Source organism: Schistocerca serialis, chromosome 9 (genome assembly GCF_023864345.2).
Source record: "Schistocerca serialis cubense isolate TAMUIC-IGC-003099 chromosome 9, iqSchSeri2.2, whole genome shotgun sequence".
Lineage (NCBI taxonomy): Eukaryota > Metazoa > Arthropoda > Insecta > Orthoptera > Acrididae > Schistocerca > Schistocerca serialis.
Window position 1 is genome coordinate 487,327,099 of NC_064646.1, and position 20,721 is coordinate 487,347,819.

Consider the following 20,721-nt stretch of genomic DNA (forward strand, 5'->3'; position numbering starts at 1 on the left):
ATATTCAAAAACAGAGATATGCAAACAGGTAGAATACAGTGCTGTGGTCGGCAACACCTATAAGACAACAAGTGTCTGGCGCAGTTGTTGGATCAGTTACTGCTGCTACAACGGCAGGTTATCAAGATTTGAGCGAGTTTGAATGTGGTGTTATAGTCAGCGCATGAGCAATGGGACACAGCATCACCAAGGTACTGATGAAGTGAGGATTTTCCCATATGGCTATTTCACGAGTGTACCGTGAATATCAGGCATCTGGGAAAACAGCAAATCTCCAACATCGTTGCAGCCAGGAAATGATCCTGCAAGAATGGGACCAACGACGACTGAAGAGAATTGTTCAACATGACAGGAGTGCAACCCATCGGCATATTGCTGCAGATTTCAATGCTGGGTTATCAGCAAGTGTCAGCGTATGAACCATTCAATAAAACATCACCAATATGGGTTTTTGGAGCTGGTAGCCCACTCGTGTACCCTTGATGACTGCACAACACACAGCTTTATGCCTTGTCTCTCAAAGCTTTACAACTTGTCTGGGCCCATCAACACTGACACTGGACTGTTGATTACTGGAAACATGTTGCCTGGTTGGACAAGTCTCATTTCAAATTGTATCAAGCCGATGGATGTGTATGGGTATGGAGACAACCTCATGAAGCCAGGAACCATGCTTGTCAGCAGGGCACTGTGCAAACTAGTGGATGCTCTGTAACGGTGTGGGGCGTGTGCAATTGTCTAGCTATGCCTCTGACAGGTAACACTTATGTAAGCATCCTGTCTGATCACCTGCATCCATTCATGTCCATTGTGCATTCCAACAGATTTGGGCAATTCCAGTACAGAGTGGCTCCAGGGGCACACTTCTGAATTTACACACTTCCGCTGGTCACCAATCTCCCCAGACATGAACATTATTGAGCATATCTGGGATGCCTTGCAACAAGGTGTTCAGAAGAGATCTCCACCCCCTTGTACTCTTACAAAATTATGGCCAGCTCTGCAGGATTTATTGTTTCAATTACCTCCAGCACTACTTCAGACATCACTAGAGTCCATGCCATGGCGTGCTGTGGCACTTCTGCAAGCTTGCAGCAGCACTACACGATATTAGGCGAGTGTACCAGTTTCTTTGGCTCTTCGGTGTATATTTATCTGGGAACTGGATACATGTCCTAATCTCCTTCTCCCTCCTTTCTGTCCAAGAAAATGAAACTGTACATTTTTGCAGCACAGCAGTGCAGAATTATCTTTCTCAGAATCAGTTAAAAAATATATGCAGCCTACGTCTGTCTGAATGTTTATTAGAGTGTCGTGTAAAAATTTGAAGTAAATCAGTCAACAACTTTGAGATTTTTGGTAACAATGTTAAAAAACAACTTGCACTATAGTAGCATATCTTATTGCGAAAATTAGGATAACTGGATTAAGTACATCTTGGAAAGTAATGACTATGTGCAACACAATAGAAATAGTTTGCTTATTGCTTATAACAAACCTCTGTTCTGGCTGCACTTGCTGGCCAGATGAAGCACCTGCTGAGAGATGTGGATGGCTGCTACCGTGTGGTGCTATTCTCAGTGGTGACCCCGACCCAGTCTGCAAAGGGGTGTACGGGTTGGAAGGCAATACAGGCACTCTTCCAGGTTGCCGCCCAGTGTTATCGAGGGACGCGAGGTTTGGAGTAGAAGACGATAGGGTAGATGCACTTGACGGTGCCGGCGAAGGATCCCTTGACGATTGTGAAGACAGACTACCTACAACAAAACAGTACAAATATAACAATTTTCTGTTAATCTAAAATCAAAGTGCACTATCTGAGCAGCGAGGTTAGACAAAGAATATTCTTATGCTCTTTCTCCGGTATCAAATACAAAATTATGAAACAGTGCTTGGTTTTCACATTTCCACTGTCCATCTTTAACAGATCCCAAAGAATCTCCTCATTGCACTTCTTCAAAAAATGTTAAGATGCTTTCTATCCAACTCTACAGAAGCTGTAGATCAGAACTGAGTACTGCAAGTGGTTATGTAGATATTAATTTTCCCCCTTTTGTCAAGACTTTCAATCTCAATGAGTTATAGAGTGTACCTGTACCATCTCCTTGCAGCTGACATCTAACTGCATGCCTGTGGGAGATACTGTGCTTCAGAATACTTGTATCTGAATTTCAGCATTGTCTTGCTCCATCCTTGATGGTGGCATGTTTTATGTCATATTTTCACCAGTTCTACATCTAGACATGTATTCTGCAAAACACTAATGTGCATAGCAAAGGGTACTTAGTATTATATCACACTTTAGGGTTTCTTACATGCTTCAATGGCTCTTTGTGCATTGTAGTTACTCTACCTAGTCTTGCCATCCATATGGTGGCAATACAAAAGTGGCTGAAGTATATCTTCATATGCCTCACTTAATATTGGTTCTCTAAACTTTGTAAATAGGTTTTTGCAAAATAATTGTCACTTATCTTTAAGCATCAGCCAATTCAGGTTTCTCAACATTTCCATAACACTCTCCTGTGGGCCAAACTGACTGTCACCATTTGTGTGCCTGTTAGTCCTATTCGGAATGGGTCCCCCACATCTGACCAATACTTTAACATTGGACGCATGCATTTTGTAAGCAATTTCCTTTGTAGACTAATCACATTTCCCCCAAATACTGCCAACAAATCATCTGCACCCATTCTGCCTACAACTAAGCATATGCGGTCATCCCATTTCGTATCCCTACAAACCATTCTATTCGAGTTGACCAGTTCTAAGCGTGACACAGTGAAACTTGTAGCCATATGATACAATTTTATTGCATTTTGTGAAGCTCATAATTTTAAATTGCATACATTTAAAGCAACTTACCAATCTTAATACCACTTTGAAATCTTAAAGATATTTGTGAATATTTTCTTTAGTACAGATAACTGCATTAACTGCAAAAAGTCTGTGGTTAGTAGTAATATTATCTACCACAAAACAAACAGCACCCAGTGCCCTCTGGGCATAAATACCGGACAAGATACTCAAACATGGCAGTCTGAGGTAGCACCTGAAGAAGGCAACAAGTTACATGGCCAAAATATTGTGCCAGAGCGACACAAACATCCGGCAGTAGACCCGTTTATTCCACATGTCAAGATCTCGCCGGGAAAGCCGGAAGAGTTACAAACAGAAAGCAGCTCAACACACTTCCCTCTGGCACACCTGAAGCTACTTCTACTTCTTTTGATGACTCTACATCTGTGATTACATGCTATGTCTTCCCTACCACAAAATCCTCAAGGCTCTGTAAGCTCCTTTTTATACAGGACGGTTGTGGGACTTAGGATATTCAACATAAAATGTCAAATCAAAATTATCTTCAGGTGTCTATATTTCCAATTTTATTTTATTTGTGTAACCTGTTTTAGCATTTCACTGTGCCATCTTCAGGCCCCGTGTACGAAAAATTGGGCCTCAGGCATGATCAAAATAGGGGCCAGCATTCAGTAACGGGTATCCGTAGACTTCTTTTTAACAACACAATCTCATCATCCGTCAACTGCACACTGGAATCAATAAAGTGAACACATTGTTAAAAAGACCTCTAAAGATATCACGTACTGAATGCTGACCCTTACTGCAATTGCACATGAGGTTGCATTTTTCCTACAAATCAGTTGAGGGGTCATAAGCTGATGCAGTGAAACAATAAAGTTGGTCACAAAAATAAAGTAAAAGTGGAAATATAGACTGCTGAATGCATCTTTCATTTGACATTTTATAAAATCCTCAATCTCATCACAAATTTTGTTTCACACCCTAATTCTTTCTTTTTTTTTTTTTTTTTTTTTTTGTGGTTTTAGGGCGCACAACTACAATGGTCATTAGCGCCCAGACTAAGTTAGCAATGCACCGCGAGGCACAAGGTTAAAACAGCAACTAAAAGGGACAACACTATAAAAGACATTAGCAGGCATACGATTAAAAAAAAAAAAAAAAAAGCATAATCAAATGTCCTTAGACATGGTTGTCAAGTGGATAAAACGAAGAACGCGAGCAGCTGCTCCTGGGTCATCTGCTAAAATGGCATCCAGAGTACACAGCAGGCCAAGATCAAAGCGCAGTGTATTAAAATTCGGGCAGGACGTTAAAATGTAGCGTACCGACAGTAATTGCCCACATCGGCTGAACGGCGCCGGCGCAGCCGTCAGCAGATGGCGATGGCTGAACCGGCAGTGTCCAATTCGTAACCTGGCCAAAACGACCTCCTCCTACCGAGAAGGGTGTGAAGAGGTCGTCCAAGCCGTGGGGAGAGGTTTCAAGGCCCGAAGCTTGTTTCCAGTAAGTGTAGACCAATCGGCATGCCACAGTGATAAAATGCGCTGACAAATGACCCTGCTACAATCTGGAGAAGGGACACAACAAGAAGCTGTCCGAGGCTGGAGGACCGCAGCCTTGGCCGCGGCATCTGCAGCTTTGTTCCCAGGGATACCGACATGGCCAGGAACCCACATAAAGCTAACCGGGGAACTGTCGTCCGCCAGCTGCTGAAGAGACCGTTGGATCCGGTGCATGAAAGGGTGAACCGGATACGGATCACTGAGGCTCTGGATGGCACTCAGGGAATCGGAGCAGATGACATAAGCAGAATGTCAGTGGCGGCAGATGTAAAGAACAGCCTGGTAGAGGGCAAATAGCTCAGCTGTGAAGACCGAACAATGGCCATGGAGCCGGTATTTGAAACTTTGTACCCCGACAATAAAAGAACACCCGACCCCGTCATTGGTCTTAGAGCCATCTGTATAAATGAAGATCATATTAATGAACTTTGAACGAAGTTCGACAAAACAGGAGTGGTATACCGAAGCTGGGGTAACCTCCTTTGGGAGCGAGCTGAGGTCAAGGTGAACGCGAACCTGAGCCTGGAGCCAAGGTGTGTTTGGCTCTCGCCCACTGAAAGGTTGCAGTGAGTGAAAAATCAAGGTGCTGAAGGAGGCGACGAAAGTGAACTCCAGGGGGTAGCAGGGCAGAGACATACAACCCGTATTGACGGTCGAGAGAGTCGTCAAAAAAGGAACGATAAGACGGGTGGTCAGGCATTGACAATAGCTGACAGGCATACCGCCAAAGCAGTACATCGCACCGGTAGGTTAGTGGCAATTCACTGGCTTCAGCATGAAGACTCAACGGGACTAGTATAGAACATTCCGATCGGAAGACGTAAACCCCAATGTTGTATACAGTTGAGGCGGCGCAAGATGGACGGCCGCGCAGAGGAGTATACGAAGCTCCCATAATCCAGCTTTGAGCAGACGATCGACCGATATAGGTGAAGTAGGACGGTTCGATCCGCTCCCCATGACATACCGCTGAGAACACGGAGGATATTTAGAGAACGGGTACAACGGGCAGCCAAATATGACACACTTGGAGACCAGCTAAGTTTCCTGTCAAATGTAAGACCTAAAAATTTTGTTGTCTCCACAAATGGGAGAGCAATGGGACCGAGTCGTAAGGACGGTGGGAGAAACTCTTTGTAGTGCCAGAAGTTAATATAGACTGTCTACTCGGCAGAAAAACGGAAGCCATTGGCGACACTCCAGGAGTAAAGACGGTCAAGACAACACTGAAGACAGCGCTCCAGGAAACATGTACACTGCGCGCTAAAATAGATGGTAAAATCGTCCACGAAAAGGGAGCCTGATACATCAGCTGGGAGGCAATCCATTATTGGATTGATCGCTATGGCGCAGAGAGCGACGCTCAAAACTGAGCCCTGTGGCACCCCATTCTCCTGGTGAAAGGTGTCTGACAGGACAGAACCCACACGTACCCTGAACTGTCGATCCATTAAAAAGGCACGAATAAAAAGAGGAAGGCGACCGCGAAGACCCCATGTATGCATGGTGCGGAGAATGCCCGCCCTCCAACAGGTGTCGTAAACCTTCTCCAAATCAAAGAACACAGCCACGGTCGGGTGCTTCCGCAAGACGTTATTCATAATGAAGGTCGACAAGGTAACCAGATGGTCAACAGCAGAGCAGCGCCTACGAAATCCATATCGTACATTGGTAAGTAGGTGTCGAGATTCGAGCAGCCAAACCAAACGAGAGTTAACCATTCGCTCCACCACCTTACAGACACAGCTGGTAAGGGAGATGGGTCGATAACTGGAAGGCAAAAGCTTGTCCTTCCCCGGCTTAGAAACCGGGACAATAATAGACTCGTGCCAGCATGTGGGAACATGACCCTCAATCCAGATGGGATTATAAGTACGAAGAAGAAAACTTTTACCCGCAGGAGAAAGGTTCTTCAGCATCTGAATATGAATGGAATCAGGCCCCGGAGCAGAGGAACGTGACCGGGCAAGTGCATTTTCGAGTTCCCACATGGTGAATGGGGCATTATAACTTTCACGATTCGAGGAGCGGAAGTTAGGTAGCCTTGCCTCCTCTGCCTGTTTTCAGGGGAGGAAGGCAGGGTGGTAATGAGCAGAGCTCGAAACCTCTGCAAAAAAAAGCGGCCGAAGGCATTGGAGACATCCTCAGGGGCCACAAGGATGTCATTCACGACCGTCAAGCCAGAAACTGGTGAGTGGACCTTAGTCCCAGATAGCCGGCACAGGCTACCCCAGACAACAGAAGGAGGAGTAAAACTGTTGAAGGTGCTTGTGAAAGCAGCCCAGCTGGCTTTCTTGTTTTCTTTAATAACACGACGACACTGCGCACGTAATCGTTTATAATTGATACAATTTGCCATCGTAGGGTGGCATTTAAAGGTGCGTAAAGCACGTCGACGAGCACGTAAAGTCTCTCTACATGCTGTGGTTCACCAGGGGACCGGTACGCAACGTGGAGAAGAAGTAGATGGAATATTCAGCAGCAGTGAGAATGATTTCCGTGAGGTGTACGACCTGGCTATCGCAGCTTGCGAAGGTTTGATTCCGAAAGGTCGCCCTGGAAGAGAAGAGCCCCCAGTCTGCTTTAGAGATGTTCCAACTAGTTGAGCACGGAGAGGGGGTATGATGCAGGAGATGGATAACACAAGGGGAGTGGTCGCTCGAATACATATCAGAAAGTGCGTACCGCTCAAACCGGCGTGCAAGTTGGGTAGTACATATAGAGAGGTCTAAATGGGAAAAAGTGTGAGTTGTGCCCAAAAGAAAATTAGGGGCACCAGTATTGAGGCAGACAAGATTGAGGTGGTTGAAAAGGTATGCTAACAGGGAGCGTCTCGGGCAGGATGCTGGAGAGCCCCAAAGGGGATGGTGGGCATTGAAGGCTCCAGTTAACAAAAATGGTGCAGGTAGCTGAGCAATAATTTGCATCATGTCTGCCCTGGTAATGGCAGACGACGATGGAGTGTAAACGGTACAAATGGAAAATGTAAAAGTGGGGAGAGTAATTCGGACGGCAACTGCCTGCAGGCCGGTGTGTAATGTGATGGGATCGTAGTGAATATCATCCCGGACCAGCAACATAACCCCTCCATGAGCCGGAATACCTGCCACAGGCGGTAGGTCAAAACGCACAGAGGCATAGTGTGCCAAGTCAATTTGATCGCATGGGCGTAGCTTTGTTTCCTGGAGAGCTACAACGAGCGGACAGTGCAAGTGTAGGAGCAACTTTAAGTCCTCTAGGTTGGAGCAAATGCCGCAAATATTCCAATGAAGAAGTGCCATCGTGAGAAGAAAAAGAAAAAGGAGAAGCAAGAAGGGGTCACCTCGAAGGCCGCTGAGGGCCTGGCTTCGAGCGAGCACTGCCGCCACTATCAATAGGTGGAGAGTCATCCTCCACTGGTTCAATAGGTTCATCGGCCATCTTGTTAAGATGGCCGGGAGGGGGAGCTTCCTCCGCCGGTGAACGGCCAGATGTTCGACTACCAGTGGTGTGGCCAGGCGAAACAGATGACGGCCTGGGACGGCAACCGCTGGGTGCCGCAGGAGAAGAAACGTGCTGTGGTGGAGAAGGAGAACTTTGCTTCCTATGAGCCTTCTTGGAAGGTCATATAGTGGAAGTACTGGTCGATGGCTGGGAGTTCGAGGTACGTAGGAAGTCTGCATGGGATGGTTCCTTCTTGAAGGCCTGTGCATCTGACTTCTGGGTCTTAGTCTCGGCAAGAAGCTGATGAAGGTGCTTGTGTCTTAGGGGTGACGGGAGGAAGAGGAGATGCTGACCGGGCGATCTTAACACTGGCCGAACGGACAACCGTAGTGCTGAAGGTCAGATTGCATGTCTGTGGCGCCACCTCCCTGGTAGTCCGAGGATAGGTGAGGACAGTACTGTATTTCCCCGCTGGGAGCAGCGTGGGCTTCCTACTAGCAAATAGCTTGCGAGCAGCCGAGGTGGACACTTTCCCTTTGACTCGAATTTCCTGTATACAGCGTTAATCCTTGTAGATGGGACAGTCGCGGGAGGACGCTGCATGGTCACCCTGCCACAAGTGACACATTTAGCCACATTAGAACAAGACTGGCGAATGTAATTAAAACGCTGACACTGGTAGCAGCACGTAGGTGTCGGGACATAGGGGCGAACAGAAATAACCTTGTAGCCCACTTTGATGCGCGACGGCGGCTGAACAATATCAAAGGTCAAGAAAAGTGTCCGGGTCGGTACAAGGTCATTGTTGACCTTTTTCATGACCCTATGGACAGCCGTCACGGCCTGCTCAGCGAGGAAAGACTGAATCTCCGCATCAGTCAATCCGTCGAGTGATCTAGTATATACCACACCACGCAACGAATTCAAAGTGCGGTGAGCCTCCACCCGGACAGGGAATGTGTACAGGAGTCTGGCCCGAAGCAGTTTTTGTGCCTGAAAGGTGCTTTCAGTTTCTAACAACAAGGTACTGTTACGCGTCCTGGTACAAGACTTGACAGATTTGGCTATGGCGTCTACGCCCTTCTGGATAACGAAAACGGTTGACAGATGAAAAATCCTTTCCGTCCTCAGATCGAGAAACTACGAGGAACTTTGTGGCAGGCGGTAGTACTTTTGTGACTGGTGGCTGGTCAAGTTTCCGTTTTTGGGCAGAAGTCGAGAGAGAAGAAGAAGAGAAAGCCATTGTGGATGAATTCCCCATGATTGCCAGCGTCTCCGATAGCGCGCTCCTTCCTTGTGGGGACCCTCTCAGAGGGCACTCCCGCCTTAGGTGAATGTTTACACCTCAGGTCACACCTCCCGAGAAACGGATGGAGGGACCAATCAGCATGGTCGGAAGGTGTCAGCTCAGGAAATCACCCCTCCCTGGGCCTGGCCTTTACTGGCCTTTACCAGGGGGTACATGCGTGCCTTACTTGTCTACCCAGGACGGGGAATTACGCGTTATCCCGTCACTGGCTTCGCATGCGAACGCGTGGGTCGGCCTTCAGGCACACACAAGGAGGAAAGAAGAAGAGGGAAAAAAAAGGGAGAGAGGGAGAAAAAGGACAGACTGTCTCAAATGCCGAGGCAGAGACCAGAGAGTGGACAAGGAGGCAACGAGGAGGAGGCAACGAGGAGGAGGCAAGGAGAAGGAGAAGGGAAGGGAAAAAGTAAGGAAGACAATGAGATGGAGAAGGACAAAGAAAGGAACCAAACAAAGGAAGGAAGAAACCAGAATAAGTGAAAAACCAAAATGTCGTGGAACCGTCCATCTCCGGATGCAGGCGCAAACTACCCCCTTAAGGGGGAGGGACTCCTTTTAGTCGCCTCTTACGACAGGCAGGAATACCTCGGGCCTATTCTAACCCCCGGACCCGCAGGGGGGACTGAGTCAAATGCATTCCTTACATCAAAAAAATACAAAGCACAAAAGATTTCTTTGAGTTATACATTTCATAAAGTCACAAGAAATGTCATGTGACTAATGTTTTTGGAATCTTTGGCCAATGTTGTGGAGGAGGTCATTCTGTTCAAGATACTTCACTATGTTTGACTTCAAAACACATTCAAAGATTCTATAGATGGATGTCAATGAGCTTGGGTGACAGTTTTGGGGATGGCATCTACTACCCTTTTTCTAAATGATTATTACTTTTGGTTTTCCCATCAGTGGCAAATTCTGTATAAAATATGGCAGGGTGCCCATCTTGTCCTGGAGCTTTGTTCAATTTTAGCAGTTTCTCAGTGTCACTGACAGAAATATCTACCCAGTTTGAAAGAAAAGTAATGCTCCACCTCTGTTAACCCCACAAAAGATAGCACCACTGATATGTGACATACTGGAATGTTAGGTAGGCTCACCTACAATTTAAAATGGCGCGAAGTCTTAGCAGAGAACTTTTGTGTTGTTATAGTGTACAGAATGGAATCCTGCACAGATGGTTGGTCAATGTGATTAAAGCAGTGTGCTGTCACTGAATTCTTGATGGCAAGTGTCACTTCATAGGAAATTCATCAAAGAATGCAAGCTGTTTATGGTGACTGTGTTTAACATCGGTGAGATAAAAAACATAAGACTTGCATGACAAAGAGTTGATCATCTTCTGGCAGCAACTACTGAGTTGTACAGGCAAAATGTTGAAGCTAAAGATGAAATGATTACAACACCTTAATCTTCTCGGTTACTGGAAGATTTGTGCACAATGGGTACTAGAGATGTTGATAGCTGAAATTAAAGAACATAGACTTGAAATTTGATAGGAACTCCTCTCGTGTTTCTGAATTCCAATTGTGACAGGAGACAAAATGTGGGTACACCACTATGAATAGTCAAAGGAATACTGACACAAAGGTTTCCTGCACAAAAAGAAAATCAAGACACAGCCCTCAGATGGTGCTATAAATGTTAATTTCCTTGAACGTGGAACAACAATCAACTCAGGGTGTTAAATCACAATGCCGATGACTGTGATATGACATGCAACAACAGTACAAAAGGAAAAAAGAAATATTCTCGTATGCCACGACAATGCCAGACCACACACTTCACACGCAACCACAGCAGAAATTCAGATCCTGAAGCTCTCCAACATATGGCATCCTCCAAGTAATCCTCCCCCTGACTTTCATCCATTCTTGATAATGAAACGAGATATGTGGGGGCACCACTATGCATCTGAGGACATGGAGAGAACTGGGAGAGGCTGGTTGCAGAACAACCTTCTGTTTTGTAGGGAGCACATTGTACTCGTGTGGGAGCGATCTAGATGCTTGTAAAACAAGCATCTGCTAGCCAAGATCGCAGGAATTCTTTTTATTCCATGATTACCGGTTTCGGCGAAACTAAATCCCTCATCATCGGATCTAGGGAGGACAGAAAACACTATAAAAGTGGGCTTGGATTCCACTTATATAATATGTATACATATAAATTTAGTAATATAATAGAAGGAAACATTCCACGTGGGAAAAATTATATATAAAAACAAAGATGAGGTGACTTACCGAACAAAAGCGCTGGCAGATCGATAGACACACAAACAAACACAAACATACACACAAAATTCAAGCTTTCGCAACAAACTGTTGCCTCATCAGGAAAGAGGGAAGGAGAGGGGAAGACGAAAGGAACTGGGTTTTAAGGGAGAGGGTAAGGAGTCATTCCAATCCCGGGAGCGGAAAGACTTACCTTAGGGGGAAAAAAGGACAGGTATACACTCGCACACACGCACATATCCATCCTCACATACATGGATATGTGCGTGTGTGCGAGTGTATACCTGTCCTTTTTTCCCCCTAAGGTAAGTCTTTCCGCTCCCGGGATTGGAATGACTCCTTACCCTCTCCCTTAAAACCCACTTCCTTTCGTCTTCCCCTCTCCTTCCCTCTTTCCTGATGAGGCAACAGTTTGTTGCGAAAGCTTGAATTTTGTGTGTATGTTTGTGTTTGTTTGTGTGTCCTGCCAGCGCTTTTGTTCGGTAAGTCACCTCATCTTTGTTTTTATATATAAATTTAGTAACATACAGGTTACGGCATCAAGGCAAACAGCAAACACTCGTGATATTAATAGTTGCCTATAACACACAGGCCTTACAAAATTGTCGTAAGTAGCACAAAGGCGTCCAAGAGAGATGACATAAATGTTAAGTGTCTCCATAACATAGAAGCGCAAGCTAGGTACTACCACAACTCCGTCTCTGTTCTAACACTACAGGCCGCTTCGTGAGATGTCACTAGCAGAAGAGGCACCAATGAATGTCACAGCTCGCATCATAATAGGCTCTGCTTGTGTGGTAACACTACGTCATTAGAGCTTGTACACAATTCTAGAGATTACTGTAACACATAAATATATACAAAACTTATGAAAGCTGCAGACCTACACAATTGTACATCTGCCTGATCACATACATGACATATCGAGAGGCAAATGCAAATTTCATGAGAAGTGCGGAATTACAAAAATGTACATCTGTCCCGTTAAGAGCAAAACCCATAGGCTCATACGCAATGTGTATTTTATCATATGTTTTTTAATATAAGACCAGACAGATATGCATTTGTGTAACGCTGCAGTGTTCTTAAATTTATATATGACTTTTGGTAGGTTTTATATATGACTAGACAGATGTGCACTTGTGTAACTCTGTAGTCCCAAAAAATTTGCATTTCTTTTTGGTATGTTTTGTATATGTAACCAGGCAGATGTGCATTTGATATGACTGGAAAAATCTGCGCCCATACGCAAGGTGTGTTTTATTGGCATTTTTATATATGACCAGATGGGTACAAACTGTGTAAGCCTGTAATGTTCTTAAAATTTTGTATATACTCTTGGTAAATTTTATATATCACCAGACTGATGTGCAGTGTATAACCCTGCAGATCCCATAAAATATCTGTGTATGATCGCATCTTATTACGTATAGGACCAGATAGATTTACATTTTTGTAATTCCGCACTTCTCATGAAATTTGCATTTGCTTCTCGATAGGTCGTGTATGTGAGCAGGCAGATGTGCAATTGTGTAGGTCTGCTGCTTTCGTAAGTTTTGTATATGTTTATGTGATACAGTAATATCTAGAATTATGTACAAGCCCTAATGATGTAGTGTTACCACACACGCAGAGCCTGTTATGACGCAAGCTGGGACATTCATTGGCGCCTCTTCTGCTAGCACCATCTCGCGACACAGCCAGTAGTGTAAAAACAGAGCCGGAGTTGTGGTAGTACCTAGCGTACGCTTCTCTGTGATGGAGACTCTTAACATTTATGTCATCTCTCTTGGACGCCTATGCGCTATGTATGACAATTTTGTAAGGCCTGCGTGTTATAGGCAACTATTAATATCACCACTTTATGTTGTAAACTGTATATGTCCTAAGGTATGTAAATAAATTTATATGTATACATGTCATATAAGTGGAATCCAAGCCCACTTTTATAGTGTTTTCTGTCCTCCCTAGATACAATGATGGCGGCTTTAGTTTCGTCGCAACCGGTAATCATGGAATAATAAGAATTCCTGCAATCTTGGCTACCAGATTACTGTTTTACAAACAACATTCTGTGATGACTTCAGAAAACTCACTGCCGACAGAAGTGTATTCAGTAGTCCACTGATAATGTGCTGAAGTGAGTATCGAATATTAAAGAGAACATCCTATAGGTTATTTCTGTGTCTGATTTATTAACATATTCTCATCAAAACACAAGAAACAAAGGTGGTGCATAACTTTTCACTGAACCCTCATATATCACTAAACTTTGCAGTAGTATGAGAATTAAACTGGGGCCGTACCTAAGTACCTTCCTTTGCAAAGGAACATATCAAAACAGACTTAGCTATTTCTGGCTTTGCTTTTCTACTCTTAGTTTCAGTTCCTCTGTCATCCCCAAATGTCGAGACACTAACTTTGGGGCCAGTAACTGCTCTTGCATCTGACAGGATTCCTTTGGGTTTTGTACCAGGTATCTCAATAATATTCTGCTAGTGTAGTCTTTGATGGCTTCACATATTCCCCTCTTGACAGCCAAACCCATTCCCTTCAGCATCTTCCTGTGTACAGCCCTATGTTTAGTTTTACATAAAGTAGTATCTGTTTATTCAAAGTGACTGTGTACAATGAATGGTCCCTCCCATCATAAACTGCTCTACTACATACATGTCTACCCAGTGCTTGGTCAACTATTAGTTCTACTTGTGCCATGGTTCCTCTACGTCACCCTGCATTTGAACTGTATGATAGAATGAAAAATAAAGAAAGCACCAATACCAGTAAAATTTAATACTGTTGAATTAGAAAAGTAGTGGTGAACAGACTGCAGTGAACTGAGTATCCTAACACATTTTCCAGCACTTTCACACTCATTCCACTTGCAGACTTGACTTTTTAAGTAGTAACAAACAAGTGTTGGTGACTAACTTTCTAAATTAAAAGATTTTAAACTAAAATCTATGAAAGAAACAAAACCATACATACTCTATACTAAAAAGATAACCTAAAAGAATAAATTCCAAAATTGTGGAAGTAGTGACTTTTGACCAGCTATACTACCTTATACACAATTACTGAAGCAACAGTTGTTGTGAGCAGTTACTTAAAACACTAGTTCATGGAAGTCATACTTCACGATTCATGTAAATGATTTAAACACAATCTTATCTGTCATGTCTGTGGTAACAATACTTCACTGACTGCTTCTAATGGTGGTGGTGGTGGTGGTGGTGGTGGTGGTGGTGGTGGTGGTTGTTGTTGTTAGCGTTTAACGTCCCGTCGACAATGAGATCATTAGAGATGGAGCGCAAGCTCGGGTTAGGGAAGGATTGGGAAGGAAATCGGCCGTGCCCTTTCAAAGGAACCATCCCGGCATTTGCCTGAAACGATTTAGGGAAATCACGGAAAACCTAAATCAGGATGGCTGGAGACGGGATTGAACCGTCGTCCTCCCGAATGCGAGTCCAGTGTGCTAACCACTGCGCCACCTCGCTCGGTCTGCTTCTAATGTCACTGCCACTAACAATAAACAAAATGCAATAAGAGACAGAATGATTTGAAAGTGCAGTAGTGTATGCACATTTGTTGGCAGAATACACACTGAACCGACAAATATGGAAGGAAGCAATACTGTACCAGATGAAAGGAACAAAATATTTCCAAATGTAGACTCTCAATGTGTCAGCCAAACACAAAGCCAATATGAAGTCAGATTATTCTTTGACGGAAAAAGCAAAGATGAAGATAAAAATTTCCAATCACAATAATTACTGCTGTTGCCTTCAGTCTGAAAATTGATCTGATGGACCTCACCACACTACTCTATCCCACGCGAGCCTCTTCATCTCTGCGCAACTACTGCAACGCACGTCCATTTGAACCTGCTTTCTATATTCATCCCATGGTCTCTCTCTCTACAATTTATACCCAACACACTTCCCTCCACTACCAAATTGATGATTCCTTTGTGCCTTGGCAAAGGTTCTATGAAATAATCCCTTCTTTTAGTCAAGCTGTGTCATAATTTTCTTTTCTACCCAACTAGATTCAAATAAATTCTTATTAGTTCGATAACAATGGAAAATCAAAGCAAACAATGGAAACTCAGGCACAAATATCAACAATGTAGGAAAAGAGAGATTGTTACTTACACGTCAAGCTACAGGTAGGCATGATAAAAGACACACTCGTATAGCTTTCGCCCACAACCTTCATCAGGAGAGGGGGGGGGGGGGGGGAGGGAGGGAGAGAGGGAGAGGAGAGAGAGAGAGAGAGAGAGAGAGAGAGAGAGAGAGAGAGAGAGAGAGAGTGTGTGTGTGTGTGTGTGTGTGTGTGTGTGTGTTTTTATACCGATGAAGGCTGTGGCCAAAAGCTATATGGGAGTCTTTCAATTGTACCTGACTGCAACTTTAAGTATCTTCTTTATGGTAAGTAACAATCTGTCCTTTCCTGCATTGTTAATCTTACGAAAAGGATAGACTGCTACTCACCGTACAGCAGGGATATTGAGTCACACATACGCGCAAGAAAAAGACTACTAAACATGCAAATTTTTGGCGACACACACACACACACACACACACACACACACACACACACACACACACACACACGACGACACGAGTGGTCATGTATAAAATTAGTGATAATGATCACCAATAAAATCATTTCATGTACAACGAAAAACATTTATCACATTTATCAACAACGCTTCAATAATTCAGTTTGCCTTTATAACCAACAATGAGAACAAAGAGGGAGACTGAAAACAATATAATGCCAATGAATGACTAAATAAATGTCAAATTGGCCTAGTTAACTTTCAAGTGGGCACATCGTTTTTTTTGTAACACAAGCAAGCACGGACTGTACTATGTACACACGTAAAGAGTAGCTTCTGTATGTTACCAAGATAAATATTTATGAGCTAAATCACAGTTCAAATCCTAGTTTACTTAAACAGCAATAAAATAAACTTAAATTGTATCACTCTGGTTCCTGAGAATCTCAAGTCCGAGGAGGAAGAGGATGTCAAGAAGCTACAGGAAAATTAACAGGACAGGGATGGAGGAAATGATGATTTATATGGGATAATATTATTAACAAACACTGAAATATTAAGTATTTTAAAACTAGTGATTTACAAAACACAATAAAATTAAATTTCAGTGCTACATTAGAAATACAGAATTCCTTAAGGTTTTATGAAATTCACTGATTTTTCATGATAAAATATAAATCCACAAGAATTTCAATTTTTCCAGATGGGTCGCCACCCTGCTAATTATTTTGAAGGCATCTCATTGTGGGATTGTGCTGCTAGCTCAGAATCTGGAGCATTTTCTTGCACAAATCTTAATTTTTTTTTTCTCTCTTGACTCATTGTTTATTTATACACTGAGGTGCCAAATAAACTGGTACAAGCCTGCATATTCAAATACAGAGATACATAAACAGGCAGAATACTGCACTGCGATCGGCAGTGCCCATATAAAACAAAATTATTTGGCGCAGTTATTAGATTGGTTACTGCAGCTAAAATGACAGATTATCAAGATTTAAGCGAGTTTGAACGTGGTGTTATAGTCTGTGCACAAGCAATGAGACACAGTCTCTCCGAGGTAGTGATGAAATGGGGATTTTCCCTTATGACCATTTCACAAGTGTACCGTGAATATCCGGAATCCGGTACTCATGTACGCTTGATGACTGCACGACACAAAGCTTTATGCCTCGCCTGGGCCTGTCAACACCTAATTTCTCAAACATGAACATTATTGAGCATATCTGGCACATCTTGCAAATGTGCTGTTCAGAAGAGATCTCCATCTTGCATGATTCATCGTTTGAATTCCCTCTGGCACTACTTTAGGCATTAGTCAAGTCCATGCCATGTCACAACTCAACACTTCTGCATGATCGCGGGGGCCCTACATGATATTAGGCAGGTGTATCAGTTTCTTTGGCTCTTCAATGTATTACTGCTGTATGACAACACCACTTATCACTGTGTTAGCCGTTCGACTGACAACATATTTTAAAATGAAGCAATTGTCTCTTCCATATTTAGTCAAATACTATAGGCTATTACACAACACTACGGTACACTACTCAAGTTATGGACTGAAGTCAAAAATCACACACACACACACACACACACACACACACACACACACACACACACACACAAACAAACCATATTCAAATAGTTTTCTGGCTCTTCCTCTTTATCTAGCCAAAAGTACACACATTGATAGAAATAATAACGCAGAATAATAGTTACAATGTGGACGAGCCTTTCATTTTTTATAGTTTATGTACAATATATGTGCATAATATGGAACAAAATAGTCTTGAGATTTGTTCATTATCTAATTTATGGTTTCTAGACTTACCTTGCAGTTATAGTTTTTATCATAAAAAGTGTGTTAAATATGGTAAAGTGCAATTAAATACAGCAGAAACAAATTTTAAGCTACACTAAAGGTCACTCAACTACAATAGCCTTTATTTGGCATTCATTTTCATTGATTCCCCAACTCCTAACCAAATTATTACTTTTCAACCAAACAAAGACCTCAGGCTATGCTACAGAACTGTGTCACCACAACCAACATTTCATGTGGGTGGAAGAGGGGGGGAGGTGGGGGGAGGCGGTTGTCCAGTATCACACCCTAACCTAAATATTTACAGATTCAAAACACGAAAGGGTCAATCCATGACAGTTCTCCCAATAATTCTAGAATTTGTACCCCGCACTCTCCGATTTTCATGAAACTTTGTGTATTTGTTTATACCTATAACATAAGAACATCTGGATGTTTTTTGGCTCAGACTAAAACTTTTTTATAGTGAATTTTCTACATAACAATGTCCTGATGATTTGGTCCTGTGAGAATGTCCATGCAAAGTAGTACTTATCTATGTTGTTGTTGTCTTCAGTCCTGAGACTGGTTTGATGCAGTTCTCCATGCTACTCTATCCTGTGCAAGCTTCTTCATCTCCCAGTACCTACTGCAACCTACATCCTTCTGAATCTGCTTAGTGTATTCATCTCTTGGTCTCCCTCTACGATTTTTACCCTCCACGTTGCCCTCCAATGCAAAATTTGTGATCCCTTGATGCCTCAGAAGATGTCCTACCAACCGGTCCCTTCTTCTTGTCAAGCTGTGCCACAAACTCCTCTTCTCCCCAATTCTATTCAATACCTCCTCATTAGTTATGTGATCTACCCCTGTAGCACCACATTTTGAAAGCTTCTATTATCTTCTTGTCCAAACTATTTATCGTCCATGTTTCACTTCCATACATGGCTACACTCCATACAAATACTTTCAGAAATGACTTCCTAACACTTAAATCTATACTCGATGTTAACAAATTTCTCTTCTTCAGAAACACTTTCCTTGCCATTGCCAGTCTACATTTTATATCCTCTCTACTTCAACCATCATCAGTTATTTTGCTCCCCAAACAGCAAAACTCCTTTACTACTTTAAGTGTCTGATTTCCTAATTTAATTCCCTCCGAATCACCCAACTTAATTCGACTACATTCCATTATCCTCGTTTTGCTTTTGTTGATGTTCATCTTATATCCTCCTTTCACGACACTGTCCCTTCTGTTCAGCTGCTCTTCCAAGTCCTTTGCTGTCTCTGACAGAATTACAATGTCATTGGCGAACCTCAAAGTTTTTATTTCTTCTCCATGGATTTTAATACCTACTCCGAATTTTTCTTTTGTTTCCTTTACTGCTTGCTCAATATACAGATTGAACAACATCGGGGAGAGGCTACAACCCTGTTTCACTCCTTTCCCAACCACTGCTTCCCTTTCATGCCCCTCAACTCTTATAACTGCCATCTGGTTTCTGTACAAATTGTAAATAGCTTTTCGCTCCCTGTATTTTACCCCTACCACCTTTAGAATTTGAAAGAGAGTATTCCAGTCAACATTGTCAAAAGCTTTCTCTAAGTCTACAAGTGCTAGAAATGTAGGCTTGCCTTTCCTTAATCTTTCTTCTAAGATAAGTCGTAAGGTCAGTATTGCCTCACGTGTTCCAGTGTTTCTACGGAATCCAAACTGATCTTCCCCGAGGTTGGCTTCTACTAGTTTTTCCATTCGTCTGTAAAGAATTCGTGTTAGTATTTTGCAGCTGTGACTTATTAAACTGATAGTTCGGTAATTTTCACATCTGTCAACACCTGCTTTCTTTGGGAATGGAATTATTATATTCTTCTTGAAGTCTGAGGGTATTTTGCCTGTTTCATACATCCTGCTCACCAGATGGTAGAGTTTTGTCAGGACTGGATCTCCCAAGGCTGTCAGTAGTTCCAATGGAATGTTGTCTACTCCGGGGGCCTTGTTTCGACTCAGGTCTTTCAGTGCTCTGTCAAACTCTTCACGCAGTATCGTATCTCCCATTTCATCTTCATCTATATCCTCTTCCATTTCCATAATATTGTCCTCAAGCACATCGCCCTTGTATAGACCCTCTATATACTCCTTCCACCTTTCTGCTTTCCCTTCTTTGTTTAGAACTGGGTTTCCATCTGAGCTCTTGATATTCATACAAGTCGTTCTCTTATCTCCAAAGGTCTCTAATTTTCCTGTAGGCAGTATCTATCTTACCCCTAGTGAGATAAGCCTCTACATCCTTACATTTGTCCTCTAGCCATCCCTGCTTAGCCATTTTGCACTTCCTTTCGATCTCATTTTTGAGACGTTTGTATTCCTTTTTGCCTGCTTCTTTTACTGCATTTTTATATTTTCTCCTTTCATCAATTAAATTAAATATTTCTTCTGTTACCCAAGGATTTCTATTAGCCCTCGTCTTTTTACCTACTTGATCCTCTGCTGCCTTCACTACTTCATCCCTCAGAGCTACCCATTCTTCTTCTGCTGTATTTCTCTCCCCCATTCCTGTCAATTGTTCCCTTATGCTCTCCCTGAAACTCTCTACAACCTCTGGTTCTTTCAGTTTATCCAGGTCCCATCTCCTTAAATTCCCACCTTTTTGCAGTTTCTTCAGTTTGAATCTACAGGTCATGTTTCAGTATTTGTGAACAAAAAAATTAGATCAGTGATGGAAATGACAGTGATGCCAGTGACCCAGAGGTGACAACTCATGAGTCAGTGTTAGAAAGTCAAAGTATCAATGATGCAAATAAAACTTGGGATGATTTTGGGTGCTTTCCCAACTTCATTCCATTCCAAATTCACCCCAATGCCCCATATTGCAAACTGAAACTACAAAAAGTGAAGCATATTTTAAAGAAAAAGTGTAACAGGCATTGTATTGCAGTACAGAAATTCTTGACAGGTAGAGGAAAAAATGGATGATGAAATTGTTAAGAAAAACAAAGATTTTGAT

General features: G+C 42.9%; 1 protein-coding gene across 2 annotated transcripts in view; it reads right to left on the bottom strand.

The window, feature by feature from the left end:
• Window positions 1-20,721, bottom strand: part of LOC126419119 (protein transport protein Sec24A) — a 147,758-nt gene that overhangs the window by 106,673 nt on the left and 20,364 nt on the right. For both annotated transcript variants that reach the window (XM_050086217.1, XM_050086218.1), the window contains exon 4: window positions 1,499-1,757. In XM_050086217.1, the coding sequence (XP_049942174.1) occupies window positions 1,499-1,757 (259 nt within the window). The remainder of the gene's footprint in view (window positions 1-1,498; window positions 1,758-20,721) is intronic.